Raw genomic sequence first — 11,353 nt, forward strand, 5'->3', positions numbered from 1 at the left:
CTGGTGTCACCTGGCTCAAAACCCCAACCCTCTAATTACACGGCTGGTCTTTCTGGCGTGATCAGCCCTCATCCTCCAACTTCAGCACAAACTCAGGTGTGGTCTGAGGTGTCCACCATGGATAACAAAGAAATTCCTATCACTTGGAAAATTCCAAGGATTTAGAGGCTCGCTCCAAAGAACCAAGGACAAAGGCCAAATTCTCTATTATACAATGGAGGAGGGGGGGCCTTGGGAAGCTAAACTAAAAATCTTACTCATTTTGAAAGCTGGAGATAACCTGTCCCAGAAGATAGGGTCCACCCCTGTATTCCTCATTAAGGTGGTCTCAAGCAGGACCTGCTGTACCCCCAAACTGATTCACTCTCCCAGCCCTTTCCAAAGGGGCACACCACCTAGCCATGCAGTAGACATGCGAAGTGAGTTAGCTGGAGAGACCACACTCTCACCCACCCATCCCCTGCTCCCCACAGTGCCCTGTGTAACAGATAAACCCCTGGAAGGCCCCTAACAGAGACCCTGCAGCGTTGGCAAGGCAATTGGAGATCGCCTCACACCGTCCCCCAGCCTACCCAAGAGAACGCTTTGCAAACAATGAAGAGGTAAGAGGAGAAAATCTAAACTACCACTTTCTAGCCTTGACAGACAAGAGAAAAAAAGGGACCAACACAGAAAGATTTAGGAGATTTTAATGCTTAGACTGAAAAATCACAGGCTGGGTTTTTCATAGTCATTGGTCCATCTCTGGGAGGGCAGGAGTCTACTCCTTACCCAGGCCACAGGTGGAGGCCCAGGACCACCCCTGCTGCCCAATTGCCCAGTGGAGGGTCTTTCCCAGTAGTGCAGTGACTCCCCACCCAGAGGCAAGCAAGAAGAGGTATAAAAAGCACCGCATGCCAGGCACCACGCAAGTCCCCTTTAAGTGTTATCTCGATTAGTCCCCACACCAACCCTGTGAGGTAGAGACCCCCACTTTAAAGATGAGGGTCCTGAGGCTTGGAGAGGTGAGTCAACTTGTCCAAAGTTGTAACGTTCACAAGTCTCAAAGCTGGGATGTAAGGCCAGGTCTTCCAGCCTTTCCCACTCTGCCACATTGAATTTTCTCTCTGATCCAGCCTCAGTCTTCCATAAGAAGTTCATTCTGAACACCCACGCGCCACGCTTTGTCTGGTCCTGTGAGGACAGGGGTCCGCTGAAGGACACTGTGCTACGAGAACGGGTGCGGATCCCAGCAGGATTTTTTCTCTAAAACAGCAAACCTCAAAAGTCACTCAGCTGATTAGAGGCTCCCAAGGAAACAGTGAAGTAAGCACTTTGTAGGCGCTGAGTCTCCATGGAGTTAAGCACCAGAGGACCAAAGAGGCGATGTCCGAAGGAAGGGAAGAAAGCAGGAATCAGGAGGCCAGAATTAGTGTCAAACTGTCAGAGCAGGTCCCAGCAACCAGGCAGCGAGACCTTGCTGCTCCAGTCCAGGAGGCGTGTCATCATCTGCTGGCCCAAGAATGAAGTGGGGGGCCTTGCAAGTGTGCAGGGCCCCAGGGCACTCATTTTGTTAGCAGCGGCAGCAGCCCCAGCTCATTCATTCTTTCCTTGGCCAATGCCTCCCAACCCCTATTGGCCTGCGGGCTCCGGGGTGAGGGGTGCAGGAGCCCTTCCACCTGGACATCGGGCATCAGGCCTGCCAGAGCCCGCCGTGCCCGCTGCTCCGCCAGCCGCCCCACGCCCACCACCAGCCGTACCCCCAGCAGCTGCACCTGCCAAGAGAGGGCAGCGTCACAGAGCCCAAGAAACTGCTCTCGCTGCTTGGCAGGCAGCTCAGCGGGGGTGAGGTTGCGCCCACTGGGAGCCAGGAAGAGCAGAGGACACAGATTGTGGACGAAACAGTGACGGAAGAAGACCTCGGGCTGTCCACAGAGGTTCCGGAAAAAGCCCCAGAACCGGGCACCGCTCACCTCTGACTGTGGGCACTCCAGTCCCAGCACTGGTCGCTTAGGGTGCTCTTGGGGAGGGGTCAGCACAGCGCCCCCAATGCCCAACCAGTCCCGGACTATACTCACTTCCCCAAAGGGTACCTGTGGAGGAGAGAGACGTGAGGGCTCAAACTGGAGGACTGACTCCTGGGCTCTGAACCAACTGACCCCTCCCCACCGTCCATGAGGATGTAGCCTGGACACCAACAGCCCCGCCCCAACCCCACCACCTTCACCCAAAGGCCTGAGACAAGGATTCCTGGACTTGAGTTTGATCCTGTTCCTCTTTCTCCAGTTTTTCATTGTGGACTGTGGTCCAAAAGACTCTATGTGTTTGTGTCTACCCCCACTCACCTCTGGGACCACACAGAGGGGGTACATGGGGATATCTGGCCCTACACAGGGCATGAGTAGCAGTATTGAGGACCGATAGTCTGAGACAGAAAGGCCACCAGGGTGAGTGGCGGCACAAGGACAGGGCTGACCACTGCTCTCTGGGTGCCCTCTCAGCCCCAAGCCTCAGGCTGTCATTTCCATCGATCATCATTGATCATCTTTCATCCCCCAGTTGGGGTCAATAAAAGCGATTGAGCCTCCTGCCCTGAAGCCTCTTCCCCTCCCCCACCTACCAAGCACCCCCACCGAGAGGCAGTCACTCATCCTGAGGTCTGAAAGGAAAGCAGGCAGGGCCTGGAGCCTGGCTCTGCTCTGAACCTCTCCTCAGCTAAGCAGCAGAAGCCGGGTTGCCTGAATACCCCGCATCTCTTCCACACCCAATCCTGTCAGCCAGTCTCTCCTGAGGACCCAGAATCCGGGTCCCCCTCCTGATCCCAACCACATTCCAAGGAGAGGGGAGATCCGGCAAGGTAAGGGAAGGGTGGGGCTGGCGGAAGGCCGGGCTCTCAGAGGCAATTAGTGGACAGCTCACAGGGGAAACGGAACTACCATTAATGTGCTTGGTAACTATGGGCAGTGAGGCCGGGGAGTGTCTGAGACCACAGGAGCCAGTGTGTGTACTGGGAGGGGCTGGGGGCCTCCACACCCGCACGAGCACAGCACATGCAGCCAAGCCTCCAGCTTGGAGCCTCCCACTCCACCCTCTAGGGGCAGCCAAGCCCTTTACCCCAGTCTGGGCCATGCCAAAGGGTCCCGGGTTCATGCCCAGGAAGAGCACTTCCTTGGGGCCCTGGCAGTAGCGTGTCACGTAGCTGTGATGTGGCTCCCACGCATACTCCACAGGATTGTAGACAATGCCCACAGGCTCTGAAAACTGCAGTTGGCTCAGCTCAGCATTGAGCCGACGCTCCTCCTCCAGGAAGCCCTCAGCCACGCTTTGAGGGCAGAGCTGAGGCTCCATCAGGACACCTGCAGGCTCATGGAGAGGCCCCGGTGGGAAAGCCTGGGGCACAGCCATGTCATCATCACCTGGAAAAGAGATGGACAGAGGCCCCCCTCAGTCCTAGAGTGGGAGCAATCCAGGCTGGCCGTGGCCCCTACTACCATTTCCTGGGCTCAGAAGAGAATGTGTCGTCCATCCCCCAACCTCTAGGAAGGACTGAGCTCATCTCAGTTCTTGGCAACAAAAGGACTCCTTCCCTCCCCATTTCAAGTATTCTTCATTCATCACCTGGTGAGAATAACCCATAACCACCAGCCAGCCCCCACTCCAAACCTCTTTTCTATCAGGCACAGGTCTTGAGTCACTAGTCCCTAGGCCATGCTAAGCACACGATAAGTTTCCAATAAATATTTACTGGTGGCGAACTTTCAGCACCTTTAATGTCACCCTTAATAAAACAAGCCCAGCCAGGGTGGGTTCTGTCCAGGAAACCAATGTGCTGGAAGAATGAGATGCAGGTGCAAAGCCACAGCCCAGAGACTAATTACAGAGGGCTAATTACAATAGCTTCCAGGTGGTGAGCAAGTGCTCTGCGCCAGATACACCTCACTGATCCTCATAACAACCCCATGAGGTAGGTATTACTGCTCCCATGTTACAGGTAAGAAGACTGAGGCTTAGCGAGATCAAGCAGCTTGCCCAGGGTCACACAGTTAGCAAGTCATGAAGCTGGGATCTGAACCCAAACTACATGAGGCAAGGCTGTACTCGTAACCATCCACGTTGTTCCATCAGCCACTCCGCTAATTCTACAAAACCCTGACCCACAGCCCAGCCCAGCTTCTTGCCCACATTCACGAATCTTTAGTGGTGAGTAGGATGATTATCGGCCTCAGAACAGACTCTTACAAGCTATGTAATCATGGCCAGAGCCTCTGATTTTCTCACTGAAATACTAAGAATAATACCCGCTTAATATTAATATAAGGAATAGAATGAGACGTTACATGTATGGGGGGAGGAGCAAAGGCGGAAGGGAAGAAGCAGAAGAGAAAAAGGGAAGAAGTGGGGAGGAGGCAGACGGAACACTCCAGCGAGCTTTGTAACCTGCAGAGGCCATTCCTTCCAACCTTCTTTCTCATCACTCCCATGCAAACCCAGTGTTCCAGCCTAACCATTCCATCCACTTTCAAAATGACTTTCCTACCCCAACACCCAAAACTTTGCACGTACCATTTCTACAAACCCAACCAACCATACTCTTTGAGTCAACCAGGACTGTGACTCCACTCTCCACACATTCAAATTATACCCACCTTGCAAGAAGCAGCTCAGACCATCCCTTTGGCAAAGCCCTCCCGCCCTCAACACACTCCAACAGTTGCCATAGTTTCCCAGCCCCACCCCACATGAGTAAGCATGGCATGAGGCCTGAGAATCTGTATTTTAAACAAGCTTCTCCAGGTGTTTCTGATGGTTGAAGGCTGGGAACCATTGTGTGTCACCATGATTAGTGGCTTCTTCGTGAATTCAAACATTGCCCCTCCGCCCCTGAATAGACTTGAGATCAGAAGCCAGTCATTGTTCAATTTCCCTCCATGTCTCTAAGGTCCTAGCTCTTATTAGGTAGTCAACACCTGCTCAGCTCTGTCCATCCCTGTCGAAAACTACCTTCTACCAAGGAGCCTTTCCTGATGGACTCCTCTCCACTTCTACATTGTGAGTTCACTGACGGATCAGCTGCCCACTTGTACTCTGCTTGCTTCCCAGGGCTCTGTGAGGCTCTGGGCGTGTTTCCATCACATATGGACTTCCCATACGGCAGGGACCATGGTTCTTTCTCCCTCTCAACCCCTTGCCCAGTCAAGAGTGACCTCTTCCCCAAGATGGCAACTCGCTGAAACAACAGCTTCATCCATCAACCTGTTCTCTGACCCTAGCCAAGAGGAACAGAGAGAAAAAATATATGTATCAGGGACCAAATTCAGGAACTCCTTCCCTAGATTGAGCTCAGAAATCTTTAACTGTTCTGTCCTGGTGGCTACCCAGAGCCAACTGGGCTCAAACACAAGCAGAGAAGGAGCGACGGAGAACTCAAACGTCTCAGGAGCCGTTACTTTAACATCTCCCCATGCAGCATCAGCATCCGTGGATTGGCTGCTCCAGCTCTAGGATCTCTGTCAAGTCTTAAATCGGGCCCACCCTTTAACTTTAGAGACCTATGCTGGAGACAGACAGGCTGGGGGTACACAAAATGACAAGGCCTTATTTTCAGTGTCCCAGAGTTTTAAAGCCTGATCTGACAGCAAGAGCCACAGACTGGGTATCATTTGATTCAAATTCTAGTCCTGGTTTCAACTCTAAGGTTCTCTTAAGCAAATCATTTGACTCTCCTATCTATGAAATGAAAATGAGAAATTCCACCCAACCTACCACCCGCAGTTAATTTATTTTTTCAATATTTATGAGTCTCTTACATGACAGGTACTGTGGCAGTCAGTCTCTTGGTGAGGAAGAAATTCAAAATGAATAAAACGTAAGCCAGGGTCATAAATTACTGTGAGAGGACAGATAAACAATTCTAATACACTGTGATTCAAGCTTTAATGTCTGGAACAAAATACTATGAGAGCCCAAAAGAGGAACTTGGAAAGTGACCAAGAGCCAGAGACTTAAGAAACGTGGAAACTTTATAAATTACAGTGTCACATTACATTAAGTGCAGAAGAAGCGAATGGGGATTCAGAGATAAGTCTGGCCACCTAGTTTTTCTGACACTAAATCCAGGAAGTGAAGAAAGAATCGAAGACACTATCCACTCCCCTGTCCCTTGGGGGCATTCCAGGAATCCACAGGGACAATCAGCAAATCCTTAAACCAATAATAATAAAATAACAGAGCATGGCCTCGAAAACACCACTTCATCCTTCCAGATTCCAAGGCGCCGACACTAAGGCTCGGCAGAAAATCTCCGCGTTCGCCCACGGGCTCCGCCTCGACCTCGCAGGCCTCCCCGGCGGTTTCGTGGGTTCCGCGCTCCCTGCCTCCGGGCGAGCCCCAGGCAGTGCGAGGGACCCCAAAACACAGACATTCCGACACCCCGCCCGCAGGCGACCGAGAGCCCTGAAACCGCTCAGCTTGCCCGGTGCACGCCACGTTCCCAGACTCCTACGTCCTCACCTGGTCCAGCTCCCCATCTGGTTTCCGGTTCCTTTCCCAGGCCCCCGAGCGCGGAGGACAGTGGGAGTCGTAGTCCACTTTGTTTAGGAAAGGAGATTGGCGTAGCCGCGGCCACTTCCGCCGGAAATACTCCAATCCCCGGAAGGTTCGCTAAATAAGCACTAAGCGATGCTGGGGGTTGTAGTTTATTCTTTACTTCAGGGCTCAATCAAGAAGACTTGAAAGGGGAGGGCCAGACTCTATAAGGACATCGGAGATCCTGAATTCTAGCTCTATAGTGTATCACCCTTACAAAAATCCATTCACAACACTTCCCAAAAGCATTGCGAATCAAGGAGCTTCAAACGTCCCCAATCTCTCAACTCACTTGAGGGTATTAACAACAGCTAAAGACCTTTTGTTGTTATTGTTGTTCCAAGTCAAGTCGTTGTCCTTTCAATCCCAGCCAAGGAGGGTGCCGTTCAGCCTCAAGTTGCCATCCCTTCAGTCTTAGTTGTGGAGGGCGCAGCTCAGCTCCAGGTCCAGTTGCTGTTGCTAGTTTCAGGGGGCACAGCCCACCATCCCTTGCGGGACTTGAGGTATTGAACTGGCAACCTTGTGGTTGAGAGGATGCGCTCCAACCAACTGAGCCATCCAGGAACTCAGAGGCAGCTCAGCTCAAGGTGCCGTGTTCAATCTTAGTTGCAGGGGGCGGAGCCCACCATCCCTTGCAGGACTCAAGGAATTGAACTGGCAACCTTGTGTTTAAGAGCCCACTGGCCCATGTGGGAATCGAACCGGCAGCCTTCGGAGTTAGGAGCATGGAGCTCCAACTGCCTGAGCCACGGGGCCGGCCCCTAAAGACCATTTTTAGTCCTCCTTTGTAGCCTACCAAGGACTGTAGATAGAACATCCACAGAGGCACTTCTGGCATCTCCTAACAACTCTTAATAATGGCTTTGCGACTCTTCCATCCCCCATTACTGTCCAAGCCCCTGTCTCCCTGGCTTTGTCATTTGGCTTCTCTCACTCCTCTGCCCTGCTATTTGCCCATCCCTATAACCTCCTATCCTTCTCAATCCTCCTCCTCTGATACTACGTCCAGGACACTTTCCCTGACCAATTCCAATCCCATGGCTTCACTTAACAGTCCATTCCCTCCCACCTCCCCAACCCAATACCAATATTCAAAGCTGTTCCACACCTAGTTTTGTTCTTGCCCTCTGTCTCGGTCTGTTTTGGTGCCCTGACTATAGGACTTTCATTAGATTGGAAGCCCCCTAAGGCCCGTTATCTTGTAGCTTCCCAGCCCTATCCCCTGCACACCTCAGTACAGCCATGACTGAGATCAGGGAGAAGCAAGGTCTCCCTACAGGCAGTAAGGAAGGAGACCAATAAATCCAAGAACAGAAATAGGTGAGAGAACAAGGATGCTACCTCCTTCCCAAGACTCCCCTGTTCTCCTACCAACAGACAAAAACGTAAGGGTGTAGCAGGAGCGTCAGGGAACTATGAGCAGTGACCCTCTGATACAAAAGGTAAGAAACCGCTACCGCTCTTGCAAGATTTTGGAAACTGAATTAATCATACACCCCACAAAGTGCATTGTTTCCTGAGTTTTCATCTGTGCCAGATTCTTTCCCCCTCTGTCTTTGCCTCTCTCTCTCTCTCTGCCCATGTAAATGTATCTCTATCCCTAATCTCTTGTAATCTGTGTGTGTGTACATCTATTTCCCTAGCTCTGCTTCTTTCTCTGGAATGACTGAAATAAAATTATCCTGAGCTTCTAGAACTGACAACCCCCCACCCCCAGCTCGTCTATCTCTGTAGATCTATGCATTTGTGTTTCTCTGAACAAAAATTAGTGGGGAGGAGGACCACACTGTGGTGTCATCTCATTGCTTAAGAATTCTAGGAGCCTCGCCACCCCTTAGACAACCCTCCCGCCCATCCTACCCCTCTGCCGCTTGCTTGCCAGGCACTTCCAGTTTATCATCATGGCAGCCCCTCCACATTTCAAGTCTGCTTCTGGCAGGACAAGAATGAGTGAAATGAGTGACAGGTAAGTGGAGACTCCCTCAGGACCCTCACCCTCAATTTCAACTTCCTGGAAGAGTTGCGTAACTGTTTCTGTCCCTGTAGCCCATTCACGCCAAGGAGCCCAGGGATAAGGATTTCGGACATAGGAAGAAAATGAGTCTTGGGAAACCCACAGTGAGTCCCTATAGCTGACCCCTGAGGGCCTTCTCTGTCTTTAGTCCATGCTACTCCTCCCCTCCTGATGAGACCCTCTGAGGGAAAATGGAGGTGAGGCGCTCCATACCTCCACGGTGTGGAGTGCTTAGAAACAGACACCCATAAACTTTCAAGAGATGGAGCCTAAGAGAGGAAACTTGGGCTGGGGCGGGGCCCTCCCAACCTGCTTTGTCCATGTCTTAGTCTCCTGGCCCTCTGGGAAGTCTCCAAGGGACTGGCTGACTGATTTATGGATAGAGCCTTAGGGGCAAGAAGAGAAGCAGACCCAGGCTGTGGCCTGGAAAGAGCCTAGAGAGTTGAATCACTCCCTAGGAGCTAGCCAGTTCTGGGACAGGGTCCTCTGCCACCCACCAGCCTGCTCCTGGGGCCCTAGACCAGGCTGTAAGGGGTTAACCTGGGGCTTGTTTTCCTTTGATTTCCGAGGGCTGCCAGAGCTGTGTTGGGCCATGAGCGCCATCTATCGGCCTCTCTAGGTCATAGCTCTGATTCCCAGCTCACTTAGGCTTCTAGGCTGATCTTTCAGCCCTTCCCCTGTCTCTTTGCTCCCTTGACTAGGAAAGAGGAGTTGTCTAGCTTCCGGGATCCAGTGCAGAAATAAATATTTGGGATTGGAAAAGGTGATGGCCATGTTTCCCCCTTCCCCAAATATCAGGTATCATCCATGTCAGCTCCTGCCACCTCTGGCCTGGAGAAGGTTTTTGTATTTGACTTTCAGTGTAGCCATGTTCCCCAGCTCCACTGCACTAGGCAGTTGCCCTCTCTCAATCAGCCCAATAAACATGAAAAGAGCATCGGAGAAGAGAGACGACATAGCAGAGACCTTTAGAGTGTGGGCTGTGGACCCAGATAGCTTAGACATGAATCCCAACTCTGCCATTTACTAGTGGTGGCCTTGGGCAAGTTACTTAACTTCTCTGTGCCTCAGTTAACTCAATTGTGAAATGGGATAATCATTGTAATCCATGTCTTTTGTGATAATTAAATTAATTAATTACATAAGGTTCTTAGCATGGAGTCTAGCACAGAATTGGTGCTCCAATAAAGGTTGGTTTTTGTTGTTATGACCGTGTGGCCAGGGTCTCAGGCAGATGCTAGTCTGAGAACCCAGGATCCAGGCCATAGGGCCATGTGACACACAGGCACAGAGAACAAGACTGGGCGGGCAACTCATCCCAGGCGATTTCCACAAAGACAATGACCCATAAAGGCTAGGGTTGGGAGCTGGAAGTTCAGGACTGCAAGGCAAGTACTTTTCAGGTCTCCAAGATCACCAGATGGGATGAGGGGGTCAGAGAAATAAAGAACTTGAGGTAAAGATGTAGGAAAGAAAGGCATTAAGGAAGAGGCATTAACTGGCCTTTAAAAGGACCCCAATTTAGGGAAGTGGAGCAAGGTCCCTGATGTGTGGGGATGAGCAAGGGCCACTGCATCCGAGGACCTATCCTCCTTAGTACAGGCACAAAGTCTCAGGCTTTGATCAAACCCCTCAAGCTTCCCAAGATGTATCACAGCCCCATCCTAGCTCTGTGGGAACTTAACCCTCAATGTCTTTACTCCAGTCTGGTAGGAAGAGACTCACAAATGGAAAAAGCTATCTGCAGGTCCTAGAGGTCCCACTCCCACCTCCATCCTAGACCCGGAGAACCAGGAAAGCCAGGCTGTGAATTCATCTATTTGTTTATTAACAGATTCAGCCATCTGTCTATCTGTCTTCTGTACCTCTGCCTTCATCTACCTTACTGGGAAATGGGTACATAGGATTCTTCTCCAAAGGGTAAGAGTGAGAAGCAGAGTGACACTCTCTCAGTTAAGACAGAAATGCACAGCCAGTGGGGTCCCTGATCCATCCTCACCACACCACCACCACCACCTCAGCTCCAAGGAAGCAAAGACCAGCTTTATGAGTTGACGGAAACTTAACTGGAGGCAGGTGACAGCTTCTAAGTCTCCCTAATTCAGGTGTTCTCCTTCTGGGGCCTGGACGCCTGGGTCCTAAGGAGAGATGCAGGGACAGGCTGGATGGACTGATTTGCATCGCTTACTTGGGAAGCAATTATCGGAGAAGCTGTCAGCTCAGCGAAGCTCTCTCCTCACTAATCGGATTTCACCAGAGCCCCGGGCTTGGGGGAGGCTGAATAATTTGGCTTGATGCAGTGGTGGGAGATGTCAGGCCAGGAGGCCGACCAATCTGTCTGAGTGGTGTTAGAGTTGTCCAGAGCAATTATCCTGAGGGGACCACACAGACATCAGACAGACAGACAGCCAAGGGGACTGGACTGGTCCTCAAGTCCTGCAGCAGGAAGATGGAAATTACACGTTTGGCAGAGTGGGAGGGGTATCGCCCATAGGTTGAGCTGAATTAAGCAATTGAGAAGAGTCAACAAGATGACTCTGGGAGGGGGGCCAAGTAGCCAAGTGGGAATGGAACCCAAGAACCCCAGTTTCCAGCTGACCCACCACGCAGGCCCTGCCCTGCCCCTCACTCAACAGAGCAGGGCCTTGACCAAGGACGAATCTTCCCAATCCTGCTCTTCCCCCTGCAGTGCTCCCACACTACACCTTCCCTGCCCCTGTCTCTGGCTCTGTCACCTGCCTTTTCTTGTCCTTACAGCCCTCTTGAACCTGTCCC

The 11,353-nt window shown here is 51.7% G+C and overlaps 1 protein-coding gene across 2 annotated transcripts; it reads right to left on the reverse strand.

The window, feature by feature from the left end:
- Positions 1–671: 671 nt before the first annotated feature.
- SMUG1 (single-strand-selective monofunctional uracil-DNA glycosylase 1) lies at positions 672–6,621 on the reverse strand. 2 transcript variants are annotated; one of them, XM_019724410.3, is made up of 3 exons: positions 6,490–6,621; positions 3,094–3,395; positions 672–2,072 (listed from the first exon to the last, which is right to left on the reverse strand). In XM_019724410.3, exons 2-3 carry the CDS (start codon positions 3,382–3,384, stop codon positions 1,545–1,547), a joined length of 819 nt encoding a protein of 272 aa, XP_019579969.2. In that variant the 5' UTR covers positions 3,385–3,395; positions 6,490–6,621; the 3' UTR covers positions 672–1,544. The 2 variants fall into 2 exon arrangements, with proteins under 2 accessions (XP_019579969.2, XP_019579970.2); XM_019724411.3 differs by lacking the exon at positions 6,490–6,621 and adding an exon at positions 5,787–6,483.
- Positions 6,622–11,353: the final 4,732 nt, after the last annotated feature.

This window comes from Rhinolophus sinicus, chromosome 1 (genome assembly GCF_057876585.1).
Source record: "Rhinolophus sinicus isolate RSI-liver-muscle chromosome 1, RSI-T2T, whole genome shotgun sequence".
NCBI classification, from domain to species: Eukaryota; Metazoa; Chordata; class Mammalia; order Chiroptera; family Rhinolophidae; genus Rhinolophus; species Rhinolophus sinicus.

Excerpts from the sequence above, each read along its gene's own strand:
- SMUG1 (XM_019724410.3), bottom strand. The coding sequence starts at position 3,384 with ATGGCTGTGCCCCAGGCTTTCCCACCGGGGCCTCTCCATGAGCCTGCA. Across the intron at positions 2,073-3,093 it reads TTGGCATGGCCCAGACTGGG|GTACCCTTTGGGGAAGTGAG; the intron begins GTAAAGGGCTTG and ends TCTCCTCCACAG.